Source organism: Heterodontus francisci, chromosome 18 (assembly GCF_036365525.1).
Source record: "Heterodontus francisci isolate sHetFra1 chromosome 18, sHetFra1.hap1, whole genome shotgun sequence".
NCBI lineage: Eukaryota > Metazoa > Chordata > Chondrichthyes > Heterodontiformes > Heterodontidae > Heterodontus > Heterodontus francisci.
In genome coordinates, this window is record NC_090388.1 from 50,891,536 (window position 1) to 50,917,311 (window position 25,776).

General features: G+C 46.1%; 1 protein-coding gene across 1 annotated transcript in view; it reads right to left on the reverse strand.

The window, feature by feature from the left end:
- Positions 1-3,861: 3,861 nt before the first annotated feature.
- Positions 3,862-25,776, reverse strand: part of agk (acylglycerol kinase) — a 50,162-nt gene continuing 28,247 nt past the window's right edge. Inside the window, exons 9-15 of the mRNA XM_068050735.1 lie at positions 21,995-22,074; positions 20,790-20,847; positions 19,779-19,926; positions 11,374-11,471; positions 8,275-8,345; positions 6,598-6,682; positions 3,862-6,017 (exon numbers count right to left, since the gene is read on the reverse strand). Of these exons, the coding sequence (XP_067906836.1) occupies positions 5,895-6,017; positions 6,598-6,682; positions 8,275-8,345; positions 11,374-11,471; positions 19,779-19,926; positions 20,790-20,847; positions 21,995-22,074 (663 nt within the window). The 3' untranslated portion in view covers positions 3,862-5,894. The remainder of the gene's footprint in view (positions 6,018-6,597; positions 6,683-8,274; positions 8,346-11,373; positions 11,472-19,778; positions 19,927-20,789; positions 20,848-21,994; positions 22,075-25,776) is intronic.

The following is a 25,776-nucleotide window of genomic DNA, read 5'->3' on the forward strand; positions in this document are numbered from 1 at the left end:
TGGCAATAATATCCTTCCTATGGTAAGGGGCCCAAAACTGCACACAGTACTCCAGGTGCAGTCTAACCAAAGTTCTATACAATTGAAGCAAGACTTCACTACTCCTGTACTCACATCCTCTTGCGATAAAGCGAACATACCAATGGCCTTCCTAATTGCTGCACCTGCATGTTCGCTTTCAGTGATTTATTGACAAGGACACCCAGGTCCCTTTGTACATCTACACTTTCTAATCGCTTACCATTTAAGAAATACTCTGCACATTTATTCCTCCTATCAAAGTGGATAACCTCACATTTTTCCACATTATATTCCATCTGCCGTGTTCCTGCCCACTTACTAAGTCTGTCCAAATTCCCTTGAAGCCACTTTGCATCTTCCTCACAACATACATTCCTACCCAGTTTAGTGTCATCCATGAACTTGGAAATATTACATTTGGTCCCCACATCCAAATCATTGATATATATTGTGAACAGCTGGGGCCCAAGCACTGATCCCTCCAGTATTCTACCCCACTCGTCACAGCGTGCCAACGTGAGAATGGCCCGTTTATTCCTACTCTCTGTTTTCTGCCTGTTAACCAATCCTTTATCCATGCCAGTATATTACCTCCTATCCCATGTGCTTTAACTTTACTAATCAACCTCCTGTGGGGGAGGGGGTCTTTATCAAAAGCCTTCTGAAAATCCAAGTATACCACGTTTACCGACTCCCCTTTATCAATTCTGTTAGTGACATCCTCAAAAAACTCCCAACAGGTTTGTCAAACATGATTTCCCATTCATAAATCCATGTTGACTATGCCCAATCAGATCATTATTATCCAAGTGTCCATTTATCACATCCTTTAGAATAGATTCTAGCATTTTCCCAACGACTGATGTAAGGCTAACAGGTGTGTAATTCCGTTTTCTCTCTCCCTCCCTTCTTAAATGGTGGTGTGGCATTTGTAACTTTACAATCTGCAGGAACCGCTCCAGAATCTATAGAATTTTGGAAGATGATCACCAATGCATCAACTACCTCCATAGCTACCTCTTTCAACACTCTGGGATGTAGATCCTGGGGACTTATCAACCTTCAGCCCCATTAATTTCTTCAATACAACCTTCTTCCTAATACTAATTTCCTTCAATTCCTCATTCCCCCTAATCCCTTGGATCTCTAATTCTGGGAGATTTCTTGTATCTTCCTCAGGGAAGACGATCACAAAAGTAATCATTTTGCTTCTCTGCCATTTCTCTATTCCCCATTATAAATTCTCCTGACTCTGCCTGTAATGGACCCACATTTGGCTCAGACAAACATTTCTTTTTTACATAGCTATAGAAGCTTTTACAGTCCATTTTTATGTTTTTTGCTATTTTACATTCATATTCTATTATCCCTTTCTTTATCATTCTTTATTAATGAAGTACTTGTTGAAGTGTGGTTATTGTTGTAATGTGGAAATCCAGCAGCCAATTAGCACACAGTGAGATAAATGGCTACAAAATCGGTTTTAGTGGTGTGGGATATATGGTGGCCAGGACAAAATTTTTTGCTACAAAAAATAATTACTTGTCCCAACATTACACTGGAACTCTGCCAAAAATGGCACTGAATTTTGAAACTATAGTGTTGGATGATTTGTTAACTGAAAACAAGACTAGAAATAATTAAGGGCTTCTTATTCTATGCAGATGAAGCACATCTTTTCCAGCGGAAAAAGTTGACGTTCTGCATGCTACTGGCACGGTGTTGTCCTGTGCCATCTCCTCTCCATGATCAGAAGATTGGGTTTCTCCACCTTCTTCCTCTTCATCTGTAGATGAAAGGTCCAATTCATTTGTAATGGCCAAATTATGGAGATGCAACAAGTCTATAATTCTGGAGAACCTTACTGTACTATAGAGCTCCCCCTGATCTATCCAGGCCAGAGAAATAAGTCTTGAAAATCCCAATAGTCTCCTCACCTGTTATTCATATGGCACTCCATGCTTCATTGTACAGTCTCCACTGCTTATAGTGGCCAGGCTTGTGCAAACAAGATCTACCTGCCTAGTAAAACAGCCGTCACATGCATATGTAGAGCTGAAACATCAATAACTATAAAATTGCTGAAAAACACAGCAGGGAAAGGCATTTATCATGAGGAGATCTTCATACTTGCTGTGATTGTTTCTGGCTTTGTCTCTGGCATTTTGGCCAATATTTAAGCAGCTGACTTTTAATGGGATATATTTGCATATAAATACATTTCCCAGCAACCTTGCAAACTGCAACTTTCCTAAAACAAATTACCAGGAAGGGAGGGATAACTGGGAGACAAAGCTGTTCATTTTCATACAAATTCTGAAGCTGTCACAAAGAAGTCTTGCAACAGGTTGGTAAGTTTTAAATTTACCTGCAAACAAAACACACCATGTCATTATCACCTGAACCATCTGCTTTAAGGAAGACTTAGTAAAACTTGTGAACAGGGTGACTTGAAAAAGTAAAACTGAAAATGTAAAAGTTCTCCCTTTGCTTTTGTCAGTCCTTAACGGGGAAGATCTCCTGAATAGTGATGCTGATTTTGATGAGCGGTTCTCATTTTAAATTATTAGAATGAAATCTGCCTCAATAAGGCTCTTTTATTAGATTGTGAACCCTAACGAGGTGTTATTTACTTATAATTGCAGCATTCAGTGCTCCTTAGGAAGTGCGAACTAGTGAGAACAAGGTTGCTGTGCAAAATTAGTGAAACACTAAAGATACTATAACCGGCCAGTTTGAAATTGATGTTAACCATTTGCATTAAGCATTTTGTCTGGTATAAGTGAGTGGCTGTTTTAAATGTGGATGTTTTAAATGATGTGGACTGCACCTGTTTTCAACCTCTGCCTTTGCTTTGTGGAAGAAAATTAGCTAAGTCTGAAGCAGATACCCTGGTCTCCTATCAACCACCCTGACACATTGTTTTGGCTGAGCAGTGCAGGTATCCTGGATTACACAAGTATAAAAGAATCATGGGTACTTTCTAGGTAGGATGCATTAACATGCAAGCTACTATCATTCAATATCTGCAAGTTTAGTGAATTAATTCTCTTCCTGTACATGGAATCATGAAGTTTTTAAGGCAAATCCTTTATTGCCACATCGGTGGCACAAATGGGATGCTGCACTTGGGGAAATCCAGTTGCTTGAAAGAAGCTGATTGATTTCTCACTCTCTGCTTTGTTGGGTCCATGAAAAGTAAATAATATCAGAGACCTGCCTGAACAGGGTATCCCTGACCTGTTTAATGCACAGATACACTGCTCCTTGACGATGGCACCAGAGGCCACTTCAGGTGCATAAAAATTAATAGTCATCACTTTTATAACCAGCGACAAAACATTGTTGCTGGTGGAAAGAAGCTACAGGTCAGATTCAAATAGCTGAAGTATCTCAGTTACTATATCTGGTGAAAGTACAGGCTTCTCGGATACCGCCTGCTCAAAAAATCCAGATGGACACTGGTTTGGAGACCTACGGGTTGCACAATGCCCCACTTGCCTATCAATCCAACTTACCACCCTGATGGAAATGCCTAATGTTTGATGTGAAAAACTGAAGAATTCAAGTATCTGTTGTGCTAAACACCTGTTGGGTAAATTGACTGAAACCTATTGAGGATTCAATTTGCCACTGGATGATCCCTGTGTTTTTTCCATATTGTCTCCAAGCTACAGAAACTTGCATAGATATACAGCTTATTAGTTGGCTCTCTCTTTCAATAGCCAATTAATACTTTGAATCACCAAGACCACACAGTTGCATATCTGCTATATAATGTCAAAAGTACTGCTTTGGATACATGAATTTTTAAAAAACAAATTGCGCAAACACTAGTAAAACCTGGAATGCTAACTGTTTATTTTGAGATGTGTTCACTTTCAGAAAATGACTGGCCTACAGCAAGACTAAGGAAAACTACAGTTTCCCTGTGGTATCAAACACTGAACCAGTAACCTCGTATGTGGTTTGGATTGACTTTGAACTCTGCAGTTGTATGTGGAGGTGAAACAATTGAAGGTCCGTTTTTTTTCCTGTCAAGTTTTCCCTAGCCACACAACTTTCAACCAAAGGGGCTGATAAGTATAAACTCTATGCTGCTCTTAATATGGCTGCTAGAAGGTATGCAAGAATGCTTCTATAGTCTCTCTCCATAGATGGACTAATTGAACGATGATCATGAATCTCTCGATCTAGCGGTCTGTAACACAACATAAAGAACTCGCACACTGCAACAAACAGGAATTTTTGCACCAGACACAATTCCAGAGGCACAGACTCTGACTTTATACTGAAGCTCACAGACTCCTTCCTTGAAACCCCAAAACACCATTCAGACGGGTCAGACAACCCTACACAGAAAACAATGTTTTCACACACAAGTCATTATTAAGTTTGCCTTTTTGTTACAAGATTTTACAGTGAAATAAGAACCAGCTGTGAAATACTTCAAGTCATCACAAATACAATGTCATTAGATAAATTCACCCAAACCCTTGTTATATTTTAATTCAAATCCTGTTTGATTACTCCCAGTGGTTTAACTGCAAGGATTAATTTATACCAGCTTGCAAAAATGTAACATTATTTTTCTCAATTTTATTCATATAAATTACAATAAAACAAACATTGACTGACTGGTATAATATTGAGCTACCTCTCAGCCTGTCCGGGTGAATGTAAAAGATCTAAAAAAAAAAGCAATGAGTTCGCCTCATGTCTTGACCAACATTCATGAGGCACCACCAAAGCAGATCAACAGATCAATAATTTCATTGTAGTTTGTGGAACCTTGTATGCAAATTGACTCCCATGTATTTTTATTCTTTCATGGGGTGTGGACGTTGCTGGCAAGGCCAGCATTTGTTGTCCATCCCTAATTGCCCTTGACAACTGAGTGGCTTGCTAGGCTATTTCAGAGGGCAGTTAAGAGTCAACCACTTTGCTGTGGGTCTGGAGTCACCTGTAGGCCAGACCAAGTAAGGACAGCAGGTTTCCCTCCCTAAAGGACATTAGTGAACCAGATGGGTTTTTACGACAATCGATGATAGTTTCATGGCACTATTACGAGACTAGCTTTCAATTCCAGATTTTTAAAATTCATTAATGGAACTTATTAATTAACTAAATTTAAATTCCACCAGCTGCCGTGGTGAGATTTGAACCTGTATCCCCAGGGAATTGGCCTGAGCCTCGGTTACTAGTTCAGTGACATTACCACTACACCACTGTCTACATAACCAACTGTGATTACTTTTCAAGAATAATTCATTGTCTGTGAAGTGCTTCAGGTCATTCTGAATACTCGAATAGCATTCCAAATGCAAGTTTTCCTTTTAGCTTTTATATGGAAGGGTACTATAGCAGCAAGCTCTTTAAGCAGACACCAGAGAATGGATTACTGCCTTATATGGCATCATGTTACTGACTGATCAAAGTTCCTGATTTCAAAGCCCAGCTTTAATTGGCTTTCCAACTTGGTGTGGGTCAGTTTCTGGAGAGGCTGGAGTAGCTCATCATTTCAAGGAGGCGGAATGAAAGATAAATTAAAATTAGCAGGAAATTCATCTAATTCTGTAAAACTGACCTCCAGATAAATTGAACCAACAGCAGCTTTGGTTTGGGATAGGAGTGGAGCAATAGTGAAGATGTGTGCAAGTTTTGTTTGTCAGTGTCCTCTTGCACTCCGAATTCTAACTTCTCCATGTCTTGAAAATCCAAGCATTTCAATGAAACGGTGGGTTCCTGAACATAAAACTGGATTCAGCAAGATTGAAAGGGTAACTGAAGAATGTTTATGGATGTATTAAGTAAACAGGTAAAAATCAGCATGTCAGCCGAGGGATAGCGAATCGAACATCCTGTGTCTGTAACTATTGCAGTTGTTGCTTTTTGTTAGAGTCACAGAAAAACCTGAGTTTTCGAGGAAGCAGTTTCACATCAACAGAGACAGCCTCATAGTCTTCATTATCTATACTGAAGAAACCTTCTGTTCCCTGAGGAGAAAGAGAGTGGAAATAATACATCGGTCATTTAGGTTGGATCCAACCCTGTTATGAAAGGAATTGGCAGGTTATGGGTACGTAACCAAGTACTATCCAAAACACAATGGCAATGTCATCTGTATATAACAGCCATCCAGCGATCACTAATCCGGATTAGAAATTCAGCAAATCCCCAAAGGTTTTCAATTTTTCTTTGTGGAGGTGATGTTCTCCTCCAGGTGACTGCAGACTATTCTCTAATCGTTGATTGGCAGTTGGGCTATTGTGTAAAGTAAGACAACATACATTTGAGCTAAGTAGCGACAGCTGAATCTCAACTTGCAAGAGGATAATGGAGTGTGAAAGGTCAAAAGGGAGTGGAGTTCAGCCTTGAGGTGTTGTTGGACAGAATTTTCCCTCTTAAATTTAATACTAGTGTGAAGTGAGCAAGAGGAGTTTAATGCTATTGGGAGTTCAGGTTAACACTAGCCACATTTTTTAAAGTGAGATATGGAAGTGAGAGTGCAGGGAACCCTTATGCTAAGTGGATCATTGGTTTTTAAAAGTACAGAACCTAAAGGTTAGACCTTACCTGGGGTAGCTTCAGTTTACAGAAACTGGCTTGGAGAGTTTGGCTGCCTTCAGGACACAAGAGTGGATCAGTCAACTTCCGACTCCTGTTAACAGCCAAGCAAGAAATTGTGTGCGATTAACCAAAGCACCACCCGATACAGAGCTATGACAATGTGCTACATGGTTTCTTCATGAGTATGATGGACATCCAACTTGTGCGTTGCAAAATGGAACAAGACCGCAGTGTGGAGCAGTTATCAATATTCTGTGCTGATCTGATTCAGCACTAGACATTGTAGAATCATTACTAATGTTACCAACCACTGACCACCTCCAGGCGCGTATCCATTGTCTCTCGAGATAAGGAGGCCCAAAAGAAGAAGAAAGAAAGAAAGAACTAATGTTAATAACATATGGAGGGTATTACTCCACTTTCGGCTGAGCTGCAGATAAACCAGTTACTGCAGCTTCATGAAGGGAGATACTCAAGTTTTATTTTCCAATCTTCCCTTCCATTTTGGAGCTGTGTGCGACTTGCCTTACATCTTTCCAATGACTGCCTGAATCTTACTTTCTATTGGATTCATGAACTTTCTATAGGTTCACTTTAAATTTGTTAATGTCTCCATCAAAATAGTGGATTAAGAAATTTCACATGCACAAATGCCAATATTGCATCTTATTATCTCATCCCAATATCTTCAGGATATGTGAAAGATTTAAACTTTTGACCCTTTTCTACAAGTCTCCTCTCCACTCTGTTTCAGTCAGTCTAATAAAGGCTGATACTGTCAGTTTGGGTGAACTATTCCTCTCAAAACATTAACCCATCTTTTTTCAGATGCTAACTGACTTTTCATACATTTCCCACACGTCCCATCCTTATTTCAGATTTCCATTGTATTCACTGTTCTCTTTCTATCCTAGCTATTTAATGAGGTCCACAGTATGGGTTCTATTTAAAACAATGGTGCTTGTTTAATTAATGAAAAACACAAGTACCAGCTCCCTTTCAATAATAATAGCTCCCTTTCAATGCCTGCTCTGAACAATAAAAGGCAATTGAAAGCTCACAGCATCGCTAACTACAAACATTCAGCTACTGTTCATCCAATGCCACATTTATGCTTTGATATGCTTTGTTATGCTGCAAGCAGGTCAACATCATCATTCAGGATGATGTGGCAATCGGAGGATGATTTACAGTTAGCTCTCAAGAGTCTCAGCTCCACTGCTGCCCTTATGCTATATGCACAACAAACTGTGCAAATGCATGTCAGTCATTTGAAAAATTCTCATGAAGTGAATGCAGCAGTATTTTGCCCCGGGCAGAGCACCTTTGATTCCCACCTCAAAGTCTTCACAGTGACTGATTTCTCAGACTGGAGAACTGTAATCCAGGCTGATGCTCAGTGTTTTACACTTGAAACTTTAGGTCTGAGTCCCCACCCCCATTATCTGTCAGTACAGACAGAACTGTAAACCTCTGGAATTAATACGGGGAAGGGGGAAGCATGTCTGTTTTAGAATGTATAATATTTTGTGAAAATTTAATTACAGTGCTTGTACTAGTGTGAACCTGGAGTTGCTGTCAACAGCAGCAAGACAGCAACACTTCGAACACCAGCTCTTCCAGAAACTGAGCTCTGAATCAGCAAATTATTTAACAGGCAATCAGGAATCATATGACACTTACCCTGTAGCTACAAACTGCCCCTTGCTGATGGTGTCTGGTTCTATACAAATATTCATGGCATCTTCTGTACGCTGTAGAAAAATGAAGGAGTTTAGCAGGATTTCCTCTCGCACCCTAGAGTTGCTTACTCAGAATTTCAGTGTTATTAACCCCTTCACATAAATCAACAGATAAGGAAGAATATGGCTGGTATGCAAAGCTGAATGTGTACATTTTTTATTTTAGAAGACAGTGGAAGAGACAAAGTGATTCAATGCTTCCAACACACTGTTTTATCAGAGTTTCAGTGACCACTACAATTAGTAGGGAGCGGAGATCACACCCTGTATATGATTTCCTCCATATCCACATCATATTAAATATACCTGGTTCCAGTCAAGAGAAGATACTTTCCACAGGAAGCGAAGGTAAAATCAGACATCAATTGCCTATTCCACATGATTAATGCCTTTGTCAGTGCTGCTACTTAAAGTCATCACGTGAAGATGAGATCCAATGGGCCAACAACCTTCTTTATTCAGTGGTACCTTGTGAATCCAGAAGCAGAACAGCGCATGCTATAGAAGACTTTGCTTTGTATATCTCCAATTTTCTTCCTTTTCATCAAGATGCTGAATCCTGCTGTCTCATCCAAGTGACCATTCTTCAAGTGTGATCCGAGACAATGGGTGAGTACAGGATCAGGTGGTGCTCCTACTCCCACCACCATCACCACCCCACCCCACCAACCCAAAGCTAATCGCTTATGAAAGTAGCGCAGCCTCACCTGCTGATTTCCCATTTAATGACTGAATTGCTCACTGCCACCCAGTACCTAAAAGAGTCAAAACATAGGCACACACTTTAGTATACACCACTGACCTGGATGCAAGTTTTCTCCCCCGTAGGAATACAGGGCTAGATTTTCAATCCAGGGTCAGGAACCCAAATCCCAGATCATTTCCAGGTCCCGACCCCGTGCCAAGTCAGCATCACTAACGTGACAGTATTTTGATATGCAAAGGCCCTAATTAGGCTTTTTTAAATTCATTCGTGGGATGTGGCCATCGCTGGCCAGGCCAGCATTTATTGCCAATCCCTAATTGCTCGAGAAGGTGGTGGTGAGCTGCCTTCTTGAACCGCTGCAGTCCATGTGGGGTAGGTACACCCACAGTGCTGTTAGGAAGGGAGTTCCAGGATTTTGACCCAGCGACAGTGAAGGAACGGTGATATAGTTCCAAGTCAGGATGGTGTGCGACTTGGAGTGTAACTTGCAAGTGGTGGCGTTCCCATCCAGCTGCTGCCCTTGTCCTTCTAGGTGGTAGAGGTCGTGGGTGTGGAAGGTGCTGTCGAAGGAGCCCTGGTGAGTTGCTGCAGTGCATCTTGTATATGGTATACTCTGCTGCCAATGTGAGTCAGTGGTGGAGGGAGTGAATGTTGAAGGTGGTGAATGGGGCGCCAATCAAGCGGGCTGCTTTGTCCTGGATGGTGTCAAGCTTCTCAAGTGTTGTTGAAGCTGCATGCATCCAGGCAAGTGGAGAGTATTCCGTCACCCTCATGATAGTGCCTTGTAGGTGGTGGACAGGCATTGGGGAGACAGGAGGTGGGTTACTCGCTGCAGAACTCCCAGCCTCTGACCTGCTCTTGTGGCCACAGCATTTATGTGGCTGGTCCAGTTCAGTTTCTGGTCAATGGTGACACCCAGGATGTTGATAATGGGGGATTCAGCGATGGTAATGCCATTGAACGTCAAGGGGAGATGGTTAGATTCACTCTTCTTTGAGATGGCCATTGCCTGGCATTTGTGTGGCGCGAATGTTACTTGCCACTTATCAGCCCAAGCCTGGATGTCGTCAAGGTCTTGCTGCATATGGACATGGACTGCTTCAGTATCTGAGGAGTCGCGAATGGTGCTGAATATTGCGCAATCATCTGCGAATATCCACACTTCTGACCTTATGATGGAGGGAAGGTCATTGATGAAGCAGCTGAAGATGGTTGGGCCTAGGACAATGCCCTGAGAAACACCTACAGTGATATCCTGGGACTGAGATGATTGACCTCCAACGACCACAACCATCTTCCTTTGTGCTAGGTATGACTCCCACCAGTGGAGAGTTTTACCCGATTCCCATTGACTCCAGTTTTGCTAGGGCTCCTTGATGCCATACTTGGTCAAATACTGCCTTGATGTCAACTGCACTCACTCTCACCTCTAGAGTTCAGCTCTTTTGTCCATGTTTGGACCAAGACTGTAATGAGGTCAGGAGCTGAGTAGCTCTGGCAGAACCCAAACTGAGCATCAGTGAGCAGGTTATTGCTGAGCAAGTGCTGCTTGTTAGCACTGTTGACGACACCTTCCATCACTTTGCTGATGATCGGGAGTAGATTGATAGGACAGTAATTGGCCAGATTCGGCAAGTTTGGCACCAGTGTGCTACCTGGAGGCCAGACTGGCTCCAGAAGATGATTTTCAAGGGCAGACGTAGCCATGTCTGGGCTTGCCATTGCCTAGCAGAATGGAGCAGGCAGGAGAGCAGAGGACCATCAGCCTCACCGTCCAAACAAGTGCCCAACATTCACTCATCAGGTACTTAATCTGCTTTTCTCAGGCGATGACAACTCTGTGCCATCGCATTAGCACCTCACTTTGACTTTCCCTTTTGTTTCAAGACTTTAAATCAGCAGCTCCCCACCTGTTTTCCCAGAAGCTGTGCACTAACGTGTCCGAGACCATTCATTCTTCCTGCTCTTACCTTAGAAAATGTCATTCTATCCCCCTCCAGGCCATTAACAAGCTCTTCAATGTGCTTAACAGCCAGTTAATTGGAGGCGTGTGGGTTGCCGGGCCTGGCCCCGCCCTCCTTTTGAAACTTGCAGTGCATCACCGAGGCATTGGAAGACTGACATGCCATCTGAGAGTGGCGTTTTCAAAGTGCACTTACACCTGACCTCACCCCCACTGGCAAGTGAAAATCCAGCCCATAATTCTACATTTATACAACCAAATAAATCTCTTGAATGTGAAATCTTTTTTGAAATTACAGTAAAATAGAACTAAACAGAGTATGCTGGCATTGTCAACTTCTGGCTGTAGATACAGACAGTAACTGCTCTCACCTTGAGATCTGCCTGCTTGTTGAGTGTGCTGATGGTCACTTCCACTGTTGACTTCTGTACTTCCTCCCAGTGCTCTGGCTCCACTGGCATTAACATCACTGCAGTCAGAAAAGGAAACCCAATAAGAACCCTGAACACCATTTTCCAAAGACCACTAGTTACAGGCAGAACCATTTCAGCCTCCTCCATGCTGCCCGAGCTGACATATTTTAAATCCAAAGAATGCACTACACTCTGCCAAATACCAACAATCATTTGATTTCCCCCTTTTTTTAAAAGTGGAAATAATTGGGCAAGTTTTCCCTCATTTTATACTGTTATCCATTCTTTATCTGCTTGTCGTGACTCCCGCAATGGAGTATGTGGACACATAGTCTATTCACAGGTTACTGCCAATGCCCCTCATAGCAGACCAGTAGGAAGTGGCAGAGACTAGTAAGGCATTACTGTCCCTTTGAGTTTTCCATTTCATCACACTGGGAAATGCTGCCACCCCTTCCTGCTTGACATAGTGCAGATGAGGAGCAAAGAGGAACAGGGCAGAATCCGGTTCAATGACCATTCCGTGTCGCTAAGCACTAGTGTCCACCAATGGATTTTCACAATATAACACTAACTTTCATTTACCATCTTGGAACTTTGCTGTATATTTTCCCCATCCCACTAATATGGCTGCCATTCTGATATGGCACTTACTCTATTGTGATGCTAAATCAGAATTGTAGTGGGTGTAGCTGACTGGAAAAGAGGATTCATTTAGCAGTGTCCACTTCACATCTGCGTTCCTGAGTGATGAGATACACACAAGACACATGAAATAGGAGGAGTAGACCACATGGTCCATCGAGCTTGCTCTACCATTCAATATAATCATGGCTGATCTTCGGCTTCAATTCCACTTTCTTGCCCACTTGCAATATCCCTCGATTCCCTGAGAGACCAAAAATCTATCTATCCCAGCCTTAAATATATTCAACGATGGAGCATCCACAACCCTCTGGGGTAGAGAATTCCAAAGATTCACAACCCTTTGAATGAAGATGTTATTTTTTTATTGAATTGCCTTGCTATTTGGTTTCACAGTGTACGTACATTGAGTGTTACCACTATAATCCCTATTCGATATTCACTTATCACCCCTGTGCTTGCTGTCCTACATTGGCGCCCAGTGTGGCAATGCTTTAATTTAAAAATTCTCATCCTTGTTTTCAAATCTTTCAATGGCCTCGTCTCTCCCTATCTGTGACCTCCTCCAGCCCTGCAACCCCACCAAAATCTCTGTGCTCCACCAATCTGGCCTCTGGTGCATCCTCAATTTTTTATCACTCCACCATTGGCAGCAGTGCTGGCAGCTGCCTAGGCCCCAAGTTCTGGAATTCCTGCGCAGTGGTTAGCACCGCAGTCTCACAGCTCCAGCGACCCGGGTTCAATTCTGGGTACTGCCTGTGTGGAGTTTGCAACTTCTCCCTGTGTCTGCATGGGTTTCCTCCGGGTGCTCTGGTTTCCTCCCACATGCCAAAGACTTACGGGTTGATAGGTTAATTGGCCATTATAAATTGCCCCTAGTATATGTAGGTGGTAGGGAAATATAGGGACAGGTGGGGATGTGGTAGGAATATGGAATTAGTGTAGGATTAGTATAAATGGGTGGTTGATGGTCGGCACAGACTCGGTGGGCCGAAGGGCCTGTTTCAGTGCTGTAACTCTAAACTAAACTAAACCACTCCACCTCTCCACTTAACTATCCTCCTTAAAAGCTACCTTTTTGACCAAACACATCCTAATATTTTAAAAGCAAAACACTGCGGATGCTGGAAATCTGAAATAAAAACAAGGGCGGCACAGTGGCGCAGTTAGGGCGGCTTGATAAGTAAATTGGCCATTGTAAATTGCCCCTAGTATAGGTAGGTGGTGGGGAATATGGGATTACTGCAGGGTTAGTATAAATGGGTGGTTGTTGGTCGGCACAGACTCGGTGGGCCAAAGGGCCTGTTTCAGTGCTGTATCTCTAAATAAAAATAAATAAAATGCTGGAAACACTCAGCAGGTCTGGCAGCAGCTGTGGAGTTCTGAAGAAGGGTCACTGACCTGAAATGTTAATTCTGCTTCTCTCTCCACAGATGCTGCCAGACCTGCTGAGTATTTCCAGCATTTCTTGTTTTTATATCTAATATTTATTTATGTGGCGGAGTGTTAAATTTTGACTGATAATACTCCTGTGAAGCAACTTTGGATGTTTTTACTACATTAAAGGCACTATAAAAATGCAAGCTGTTGTTACTGGTAATTAATTAATGTCGACAGTTCTTTTGCTACGAGAACTCTTCTTGTAAACGTGAATAGTTGTCATTTTACTTTCTGGAAATGCTTTGCATTATAAAGAGTTTGATGAATTGAGGTTCAATCCTTCATTCCTATTTTCATTAGTTTAGTTTTTAACATTAATATTGGGTCGCTGTACAGCAGGGGTGCCCAAACCTTTTTTTTTTTAATCTTCATGGTCCATTCAGTTGCTTATCATGGAGTACACACCAGCTGTATATGACATAATGTCCACTATTACCTCCGTCACCTTTGAGAACCTGCTTCGGATAGTCTAAGGTTTCTTATCCCTTTTCACATTTTTTCAGTGGTTTGATTGTTCTCTCCTCATCCACCCATCCCTCCCCTGTTTCAACGTGACACTCTTCTTCCCTTCCCCAACCAATATATGCTGCCATTTTGATTCCTCTTCCTCCAATTTCATGCTTGGACTGTTCTTTCCCCACAATTTCATCCCACTGAAGATCATGATTTTTTTCTCCCTGAGACACACAGAATATTTTACTTTCCATGGTTGAGAATTTCAGGATATCCTAAAAGTTCGCACCCACATGCACAGCGATATATATTTGATAAGATCAGGGCTGATCTGATTGTGGCCTCAACTCCACCTTTCTGTCTGCCCCCCATTTTGACTCCCTTGTCTATCAAGAATCTATCTAACACAGCCTTGAATATATTCAAATGACCCAGCTCTCTGAGGATTGAAATCCACAGACGAACAACCTGCAGAGAAAAAATTTCCCCTCATCTCTGTCTTAATCACTTAGAGCAGCGTCAGAAAGTAGGAGCTGGCAGCAGCGCTGAGGAAGGATCAACTTGGCCACAAACTGGTGGGGAGTATTTTGGAGGCACAGTGGCAGGCGGAGGTCAAGGAAGATTTGGCAATGCTGCTTCATGCATAAGAACGCAATAGCCAGAGCTCAGATCCAGACTATAGTCTGTAGTTTGGACACTTGTTATTTTGTGTTAGACCACCTCAATGAATCTCAATTCAGATCATGTCTGAGTTAGGAGTAATGGCAGCACATTAGAAAGCCTGTTTACCTTGTAGTTAATAGTTTGTTGCCAATGATTTTGTTGAGCAAACTGTAATTAGATTATTCCTGGAATTTTCAGACATCTGGCGAAACATGCAGATGAGTCAGTGAACCTCAATCATAAACAAATCCTTATTAATTTTTCAGAGCTAGCCAACTGATGTTGGTATATTTGCTTTACCTAATGGCTACATAGTGAATAAGCCATCCTCTGCCATCACAGTACAGTCCAATGAATCTTTCACTGAAATAAAATTACTTGACAGCTGGAAGACAATATATGTTGGATATCAATACATGCAATGCAGTGGTGGAACAGAGGCTCTGCTGAGTTTCTGATCGCATGCATGCTGTGCAGAAAGGAGATAAGTCCCATTTCACAGGATGAGAAAAAGAAAATGAGTGTCCATCAACCATTCTATTTGCTCCCTTGTAACCAGCTGGGAGCTGCATTGGTGGCAGCATAGCCACAAATTGTGCAACCTCACTGCTAGTGTTACAGGGTGCAAATCTGCATGGGAAGAAAAATGTTTCTCCTCAACGCAAGGATGTACAGCACCTGCACTCCTGCCCCAAAGTACAAAGAACAGTACAGCACAGGAACAGGCCATTCGGCCCTCCAAGCCTGCACCGATCTTGATGCCTGCCGAAACTAACACCTTCTGCACTTCCGGGGCCCATATCCCTCTATTCCCTTCCTATTCATATATTTGTCAAGATGTCTCTTAAACGTCGCTATCGTACCTGCTTCCACCACCTCCCCTGGCAGCAAGTTCCAGGCACTCACCACCCTCTGTGTAAAAAAAACTTGCCTTGCACATCCCCTCTAAACTTTGCCCCTCGCACCTTAAACCTATGTCCCCTAGTAACTGACTCTTCCACCCTGGGAAAAAGCTTCTGACTATCCACTCTGTCCATGCCACTCATAACTTTGTAAACCTCTATCATGTTGCCCCTCCACCGCCGTCGTTCCAGTGAAAACAATCCGAGTATATCCAACCTCTCCTCATAGCTAATGCCCTCCAGACCAGGCAACATCCTGGTAAACCTCCTCTGTACCCTCTCCAAAGCCTCCATGTCCTTCTGGTAGTGTGGCGGCCAGAATTGCACGCAATATTTTAAGTGTGGCCGAACTAAGGTTCTGTACAGCTGCAACATGACTTGCCAATTTTTATACTCTATGCCCCGACCGATGAAGGCAAGCATGCCGTATGCCTTCTTGACTACCTTATCCACCTGCGTTGCCACTTTCAGTGACCTGTGGACCTGTATGCCCAGATCTCTCTGCCTGTCAATACTCCTAAGGGTTCTGCCATTTACTGTATACCTCCCATCTGCATTAGATCTTCCAAAATGCATTACCTCACATTTGTCCGGATTAAACTCCATCTGCCATTTCTCCGTCCAAGTCTCCAACTGATCTATATCCTGCTGTATCCTCTGACAATCCTCATCATTATCCGCAACTCCACCAACCTTTGTGTCGTCCGCAAACTTACTAATCAGACCAGCTACATTTTCCTCCAAATCATTTATATATACTACAAACAGCAAAGGTCCCAGCACTGATCCCTGCGGAACACCACTAATCACATCCCTCCATTCAGAAAAACACCCATCCACTGTTAGCCTCTGTCTTCTGTGACTGAGCCAATTCTGTATCCATCTTGCCAGCTCACCTCTGATCCCGTGTGACTTCACCTTTTGCACCAGTCTGCCATGTGGGACCTTGTCAAAGGCTTTACTGAAGTCCATATAGACAACATCCACCGCCCTTCCCTCATCAATCATCTTCGTCACTTCCTCAAAAAGCTCAATCAAATTAGTAAGACACGACCTCCCCTTCACAAAACCATGCTGTCTCTCGCTAATAAGTTTGTTTGTTTCCAAATGGGAGTAAATCCTGTCCCGAAGAATCCTCTCTAATAGTTTCCCTACCACTGACGTAAGGCTCACCGGCCTATAATTTCCTGGATTATCCTTCCCACCCTTCTTAAACAAAGGAACAACATTGGCTATTCTCCAGTCCTCTGGGACCTCACCTGTAGCCAATGAGGATGCAAAGATTTCTGTCAAGGCCCCAGCAATTTCTTCCCTTGCCTCCCTTCGTATTCTGGGGTAGATCCCATCAGGCCCTGGGGACTTATCTACCTTAATGCTTTGCAAGACACCCAACACCTCCTCCTTTTTGATAATGAGATGACTGAGACTATCAGCACTCTCTTCCCTCGGCTCATCATCCACCAAGTCCTTCTCCTTGGTGAATACTGATGCAAAGTACTCATTTAGCACCTCACCCATTTCCTCTGGCTCCACGCATAGATTCCCATCTCTGTCCTTGAGTGGGCCAACCCTTTCCCTGGTTCCCCTCTTGCTCTTTATATATGTATAAAAAGCCTTGGGATTTTCCTTAATCCTGTTTGCCAATGACTTTTCATGACCCCTTTTAGCCCTCCTAACTCCTTGCTTAAGTTCCTTCCTATTGTCCTTATATTCCTCAAGTGCTTCATCTGTTCCTAGCCTTCCAGCCCTTACAAATGCTTCCATTTTCTTTTTGACTAGGCTCACAATATCCCGTGTTATCCAAGCTTCCCGAAACTTGCCAAACTTGTCTTTCTTCCTCACAGCAACATGCTGGTCCTGGATTCTAATCAGCTGACGTTTGAAAGACTCCCACATGTCAGATGTTGATTTACCCTCAAACAGCCGCCCCCAATCTAAATTCTTCAGTTCCTGCCTAATATTGTTATAATTAGCCTTCCCCCAATTTAGCACCTTCACCCGAGGACTACTCTTATCCTTATCCACAAGTACCTTAAAACTTATGGAATTATGGTCACTGCCCCCGAAATGCTCCCCCACTGAAACTTCGACCACCTGGCCGGGCTCATTCCCCAATACCAGGTCCAGAATGGCCCCATCCCTAGTTGGACTATCTACATACTGTTTCAAGAAGCCCTCCTGGATGTTCCTCACAAATTCTGCCCCATCCAAGCCCCTAGCACTAAGTGAGTCCCAGTCAATATTGTGGAAGTTAAAATCACCCACCACTACAACCCTGTTACCTTTACATCTTTCCAAAATCTGTCTACATATCTGCTCCTCTACCTCCCGCTGGCTATTGGGAGGCCTGTAGTAAACCCCCAACATCGTGACTGCACCCTTCCTATTCCTGAGCTCCACCCATATTGCCTCGCTGCATGACCTCTCTGAGGTGTCCTCCCGCAGTACAGCTGTGATATTCTCCTTAACCAGTAATGCAACACCCCCACCCCTTTTACATCCCCCTCTATCCCGCCTGAAGCTTCTAAAGCCTGGAACATTTAGCTGCCAATCCTGCCCTTCCCTCAACCAAGTCTCTGTAATAGCAACAACATCATATTTTCAAGTACTAATCCAAGCTCTAAGTTCATCTGCCTTACCTGTTATACTTCTCGCATTGAAACAAATGCACTTCAGACCACCAGTCCCGCTGTGCTCAGCAACATCTCCCTGCCTGCTCTTCCTCTTAGTCCTACTGGCCTTATTTACTATGTCCTCCTCATTTACTTCACTGGCTGTCCTACTGCTTTGGTTCCCACCCCCCTGCCACACTAGTTTAAACCCTCCCGAGTGACGCTTGCAAACCTTGCAGCCAGGATATTAGTGCCCTTCCAGTTTAGATGCAACCCGTCCTTCTTGTACAGGTCCCATCTGTCCCTGAAGAGAGCCCAATGGTCCAGATATCTGAAACCCTCCCTTCTACACCAGCTGCTCAGCCATGTGTTTAGCTGCACTATCTTCCTATTTCTCGCCTCACTGGCACGTGGCACAGGGAGTAATCCAGAGATTACAACCCTAGAGGTCCTGTTTTTTAAACTTACTACCTAACTCCCTAAACTCCTCCTGCAGGACCTCGTCACTCTTCCTGCCTATGTCATTGGTACCGATGTGTACCACAACCTCTGGCTGTTCACCCGCCCCCTTCAGAATGCCCTCTGTCCGTTCAGAGACATCCTTGACCCTGGCACCAGGGAGGCAACATACCTTCCTGGAGTCTCTTTCACGTCCACAGAAGCACCTATCTGTGCCCCTGACTATAGAGTCCCCTATAACTATTGCTCTTCTGCGCTTTGTCCCTCCCTGCTGAACAACAGTGCTAGCCGTGGTGCCACTGCTCTGGCTGCTGCTGTTTTCCCCTGATAGGCCATCCCCCTCAACAGTATCCAAAACGGTATACTTGTTCGAGAGGGGGATAGCCACAGGGGATTCCTGCACTGACTGCCTGCCCCTTCTAGCGGTCACCCATCTATCTGCCTGCACCTTGGATGTAACTACTTCTCTAAAACTCCTGTCTATGACGCTTTCCGCCACCTGCATGCTCCGATCCATGCGGTCTGTGAGGAGCTGCAACTGGGTACGCTTCCTGCAGATGTAGTCTCTCACAGGTGAAGCACTTCACCCCTCTAACTGTCATTTCTATCCCTAATTAGTTAATTGATATAAAATAAATACTTATTAAATCCTTACTAAATTATGATACACTTCACTATATGGTTCCTAGAGCTAGATTTCTACAATAAATAGTAAATGCTGACTAAAGACAGTAATCTCCTCCCTCTGGTTTAGTTACTCTACTTATTAATTAGTTAATTCGTGTTTTAATCAATTTTTATCAGTTTTATTTTCAAATTCGGTACAGATTCCCTACCAGCCAATCAGGTCACAGCTTTCCTGTGACATCACTTTTTCTGTTTTTTTTTTCCACCCGAGGTAACTTACTCTGTATACTCACCGCTCCGGAACTCCACCCTCCGAGTCTGCTCCGAGAATCCCCGAGGTAAGTTTTTTTTTATATACTTACCGCTCTGGAACTCCGCCTTCCGAGTCTGCTCCAAGAATCCCCGAGGTAAGTTTTTTTTATATACTTACCGCTCCGGAACTCCGCCCGCCGAGTCTGCAAATAGCAAACTCATTATGCATTATCATGTAAACGTAGTGAGGTGACAATACCTTACTAGTACTAAAAGGAGCAATAAGATTAAAAGCATTCGAGCACCTCACCCTCTTTGGGAGTTGCCCAGTATAACTCCAGTCTCCTTAATATACGTCTCCACAATCTGGCCCTTGGGGGCCTCTCTTCTGATTGCTCTGGTAGTCTCTCTGTGGGGCCCAGGTATGCAATGGAGATCTGGTGGGTTGGTGGCCATTCCTAGACAGCAAACATAGAAATATAGCCTGTAATTAGCGATGACTGGATTTGCCTCAGATTAACAGCCATTACAACATCGTAGTCTCAAGAAATCCAGGTAGTAAATCATCCCAAGATGCTTCATAGTAGTATAATCAGACAGAAATTGACAACGAGTCAAAGGAGGAGACATTAGGACAAGTGACCAAACATTTGGTCAAAGAGGTAAGTTTTAAGCAGCATCTTAAAGGAACAGAGAGGCAGAGGGGCATAAAGATTCTGATGGGGAATTCCTGAGCTCAGGCCGAGACCGCTGAAGGCACGGCCACCAATGGTGGAGCAAAGGAAGTGGGGGATGCACAAGAAGCTAGAGTTGGAGGAACACTGAGGACTCAGAGGGCTCTAGAGCTGCAGGAGGTTACAGAAATAGGGAGGGGTGAGACCATGGAGGAATTTGTGTACATGTACTACAATTTTGATCTGTACTATTAAACTGCCTTCAAACAATCAGATTTATTTCCTCTTTTGTAAACTGGTGTTTCTTTAGCTGTTCTGTTATTGATAATCAGATTCAGGCAGAGTAAGCCAAAAGTAATTTGTTCCTAAATGTCCCACCCAAAGTTATATACTGTTTATTGCACAGTTAATGCAAACCTCAACAATCAAGAGAATAAAGGTGAACCAAATCTTCTGGCCTAGGCTCTTTAAATTAGGAGAGATGGGGACTGTCCAGTCTCATTAACATAACCCCTTGAAACAAAAAACAGCACTAAGTGTGTAAGATTCGTACGAGATCCCTCAAGTTTGTACCCTACCAATAATGCCGTCATAATCCAAGGAATGGGAAGATTTAAAAAATCTCCACATTAAAAACAAGCACTCACCTTCAATATACTGAACACATGACATGCCTTGTCTTTGAGAGGACCAAGATACCAATACCTGCAAAGGGATAAAAGCACCATTGTGAACAGATGAAACACTCATTGTAAAACACAAATACTAAGCAATACAACAGAAAGAAGGCTATGGTAAAGAGTGGGAGCATTAAAGAAGGAATGAACATGCATTTATATGCCACCTTTCCACACTCTGGATGTCCCACAGCACTTCACAGCCAATTAAGTACTTTTGAAATGTAGTCACGGTTGTAATATAGAAAACGAATGCTTTGCTCTATATCTGCAAACATGAAAATGAAGTATTTGTTTTTGCTCCATTTTAATTGTCCATGTTTTAAGCCTCTTCTTCCACACAATATCACATTGCTGGGCCAAGAGGTTGATTAGTCAAGAATCTGCCAAACGCCTGTCAACAGCCTTTCTGAGAACTGGTCACTGCCACTACTGCCGCTCTGGCTGTTGCATAATATTCACATATTTGCACCATCCACATGTGGAATTGATTCTCTTCGAATTGTCACCTCACCCTAATGGCAGTGCTGAGATAGTGCAGTTTGTGGAATCACGTTTGTGAAATATGTACATTGACTATATTGCTAATTGATTTTACGATGAGTGTCTGGCTGTTTTTTAAAATTATATTAACGTATTTTATCACTGTGTTCAAAAAAAGTTTCTTAAAGGCATGGTATGAAATGGAACAGTTATACTGTATACTATGGGACCCACAGAAACATACAACTGACAATCTAATATAGTTTAAAATAATTAAGCGGGACCACCCTGTCTGGATTTGCAATGCAAAACAGAATACCCTCATTCTAGAATTTTCTGACTACCAATTTCTGAAGTTCTGAAAGCAGAACATCTCGTGTCATAATCCAGATTAAAAAAATGTCTGGGTCACGGCACTGTCTTGGTCACTAGGTGCAAATACTGAGAAAAGATGTCAGCAGCAGAACAAATCAGCCGCCCAATTGTGAGAATATATTATCTGTAGTCATTCTCGGTACCCTATAATAAGGTATTTTATAGCTAAGAAAGAAATAGGGTAATATCCAGTCTCAGGTATTTTTAAAATTGTAAAATCTGATTAAGCTTTAAGATGAAGCATCCAATGTCAAGGCCTGTCTTTTCCACCATGCTTTCTAATGCACTTATACTTTTCTCTTACTCTCTCCTCTTACTTGGTGAGTTTAGCAGATGCATCCCTGTATGTTCCCCATCGCAGCCCAGACACTGCAAACACCGGACGGTCTTTATCACCCTAGAGAAACAATAGGAGAAATTAGATTCAGAACCTGAATTGCACAGATAAGCTGTGCAACAAACACCTATGAATGAACAAAACTAAACACTGCAATATACCAAGGGCAGTAGCTGTTCAATTAGTCCAGTTTCCTGCAAAATCATTGGAATCTCACTGTAATGTCATGCTGAAAAGTTGCGACAATAAAAGCCTTCAGCATGACTTTTCTTTCCACAAAAGCATTATGCTAGGAAATAAACATTATATGCAACATTATTAAACCTATCTGCGAATTTTACTTTACCTACCTGTCAGTAACCTAAGCTTGAGAGAGAGAGACAGAGAGAGAGACAGAGAGACAGAGAGAGAGAGAGTGTGGAAAGGAAGGCGAGAGAGAGAGAGAGAGAGAGAGAGAGAGAGAGAGAGAGAGAGAGAGAGAGAGAGAGAGTGTGGAAAGGAAGGCGAGAGAGAGAGAGAGAGAGAGAGAGAGAGAGAGAGAGAGAGTGTGGAAAGGAGAGACGAGAGAGAGAGAGAGAGAGAGAGAGAGTGTGGAAAGGAAGGCGAGAGAGAGAGAGAGAGAGTGTGGAAAGGAGAGACGAGAGAGAGAGAGAGAGAGAGAGAGAGTGTGGAAAGGAAGGCGAGAGAGAGAGAGAGAGAGAGAGAGAGAGAGTGTGGAAAGGAGGGCGAGAGAGAGAGAGAGAGAGAGAGAGAGAGAGAGAGTGTGGAAAGGAGGGCGAGAGAGAGAGAGAGAGAGAGTGTGGAAAGGAGGGCGAGAGAGAGAGAGAGAGAGAGAGAGAGAGAGAGAGTGTGGAAAGGAGGGCGAGAGAGAGAGAGAGAGAGAGAGTGTGGAAAGGAGGGCGAGAGAGAGAGAGAGAGAGAGAGAGAGTGTGGAAAGGAGGGCGAGAGAGAGAGAGAGAGAGAGAGAGAGTGTGGAAAGGAGGGCGAGAGAGAACGAGAGAGCGAGAGAAGGGAGGGCGGAAAGGAGCGAGAGAAGGGAGGGCGGAAAGGAGCGAGAGAAGGGAGGGCGGAAAGGAGCGAGAGAAGGAGGGCGGAAAGGAGCGAGAGAAGGGAGGGCGGAAAGGAGCGAGAGAAGGGAGGGAAGTAAAGAGAGACAGAGGACGTGGAAAGAAGAGGAAGAACAGAGGTAGTGAGGGGGTAGAGGGGAGGGAGGGAGAGAGTGGGGGTCAGAGGGGAGGGAGGGAGAGAGTGGGGGTCAGAGGGGAGGGAGGGAGAGAGTGGGGGTCAGAGGGGAGGGAGGGAGAGAGTGGGGGTCAGAGGGGAGGGAGGGAGAGAGTGGGGGTCAGAGGGGAGGGAGGGAGAGAGTGGGGGTCAGAGGGGAGGGAGGGAGAGAGGGGGGGTCAGAGGGAGGGAGGGAGAGAGGGGGGGTCAGAGGGGAGGGAGGGAGAGAGGGGGGGTCAGAGGGGAGGGAGGGAGAGAGGGGGGTCAGAGGGGAGGGAGGGAGAGAGGGGGGGGGGTCAGAGGGGAGGGAGGGAGAGAGGGGGGGGGGTCAGAGGGGAGGGAGGGAGAGAGGGGGGGTCAGAGGGGAGGGAGGGGAGGGGGGTCAGAGGGGAGGGAGGGAGAGAGGGGGGGTCAGAGGGGAGGGAGGGGAGGGGGGTCAGAGGGGAGGGAGGGGAGGGGGGTCAGAGGGGAGGGGGGGGAGGGGGGTCAGAGGGGAGGGGGGGGGAGGGGGGTTAGAGGGGAGGGAGGGGAGGTTAGAGGGGAGGGAGGGGTTTAGATGGGAGGGGGGTTAGAGGGGAGGGGGGTGAGGGAGGGGAGGGGGGTGAGGGAGGGGAGGGAGGGGAGGTTAGAGGGGAGGGAGGGAGGGGGGTTAGAGGGGAAGAGGGAGGGGGTTTAGAGGGGGGGAGGGGGTTTAGAGGGGGAGGGGGTTTAGAGGGGGGAGGGGGTTTAGAGGGGGGAGGGCGGGTTTAGAGGGGGAGGGCGGGTTTAGAGGGGGGAGGGCGGGTTTAGAGGGGGGAGGGCGGGTTTAGAGGGGGGAGGGCGGGTTTAGAGGGGAGGGAGGGGGGTTTAGAAGGGAGGGAGGGTTTAGAGGGGAGGGAGGGGGGGTTTAGAGGGAGGGAGGGGGGTTTTAGAGGGGAGGGAGGGGGGTTTTAGAGGGGAGGGAGGGGGGTTTTAGAGGGGAGGGAGGGGGTTTAGATGGGAGGGGGGGTTTAGATGGGAGGGGGGGGTTTAGATGGGAGGGAGGGGAGGGAGGGGAGGGAGGGGAGGGAGGTTAGAGGGGAGGGAGGGGAGGGGGGTTAGAGGGGAGGGAGGGGAGGGGGGTTAGAGGGGAGGGAGGGAGGGGGGTTAGAGGGGAGGGAGGGAGGGGGGTTAGAGGGGAGGAGGGAGGGGGTTAGAGGGGGGGGGGTTAGAGGGGAGGGGGGGGGTTAGAGGGGAGGGGGGGGTTAGAGGGGAGGGGGGGGTTAGAGGGGAGGGGGGGGTTAGAGGGGAGGGGGGGGGTTAGAGGGGAGGGGGGGGGTTAGAGGGGAGGGGGGGGTTAGAGGGGAGGGGGGGGTTAGAGGGAGGGGGGGGTTAGAGGGAGGGGGGGTTAGAGGGGAGGGGGGGGTTAGAGGGGAGGGGGGGTTAGAGGGGAGGGGGGGGTTAGAGGGGAGGGGGGGTTAGAGGGGAGGGGGGGTTAGAGGGAGGGGGGGGTTAGAGGGGAGGGGGGGGTTAGAGGGGAGGGGGGGGTTAGAGGGGAGGGGGGGGTTAGAGGGGAGGGGGGGGTTAGAGGGGAGGGGGGGTTAGAGGGGAGGGGGGGGTTAGAGGGGAGGGGGGGGTTAGAGGGGAGGGGGGGGTTAGAGGGGAGGGGGGGGGTTAGAGGGGAGGGGGGGGTTAGAGGGGAGGGGGGGTTAGAGGGGAGGGGGGGTTAGAGGGGAGGGGGGGGGGTAGAGGGAGGGGGGGGGGTTAGAGGGAGGGGGGGGGGGTTAGAGGGAGGGGGGGGGTTAGAGGGAGGGGGGGGGGTTAGAGGGAGGGGGGGGGTAGAGGGAGGGGGGGGGTTAGAGGGAGGGGGGGGGGTTAGAGGGGGGGGGGGGGTTAGAGGGAGGGGGGGGGTAGAGGGAGGGGGGGGGGTTAGAGGGAGGGGGGGGGGTTAGAGGGAGGGGGGGGGTTAGAGGGAGGGGGGGGGTTAGAGGGAGGGGGGGGGTTAGAGGGAGGGGGGGGTTAGAGGGAGGGGGGGGGTTAGAGGGAGGGGGGGGTTAGAGGGAGGGGGGGGTTAGAGGGGGGGGGGTTAGAGGGGAGGGGGGGTTGGGGGGGGGGGGTAGAGGGGAGGGGGGGGTTAGAGGGGAGGGGGGGTTAGAGGGGGGGGGGGGTTGGGGGAGGGGGGGGTTAGTGGGGGGGGGTGAGGGGGGGGGTTAGAGGGGAGGGGGGGGTTAGAGGGGAGGGGGGGGGTAGAGGGGAGGGGGGGGTTAGTGGGGAGGGGGGGGTTAGTGGGGAGGGGGGGGGTTAGTGGGGAGGGGGGGGGTTAGTGGGGAGGGGGGGGTTAGTGGGGAGGGGGGGGTTAGTGGGGAGGGGGGGGTTAGAGGGGAGGGGGGGGGTTAGAGGGGAGGGGGGGGTTAGAGGGGAGGGGGGGGTTAGAGGGAGGGGGGGGTTAGAGGGGAGGGGGGGGTTAGAGGGGAGGGGGGGTTAGAGGGGAGGGGGGGTTAGAGGGGAGGGGGGGGTTAGAGGGGAGGGGGGGTTAGAGGGGAGGGGGGGGGGTTGGAGGGGAGGGGGGGGTTGGAGGGGAGG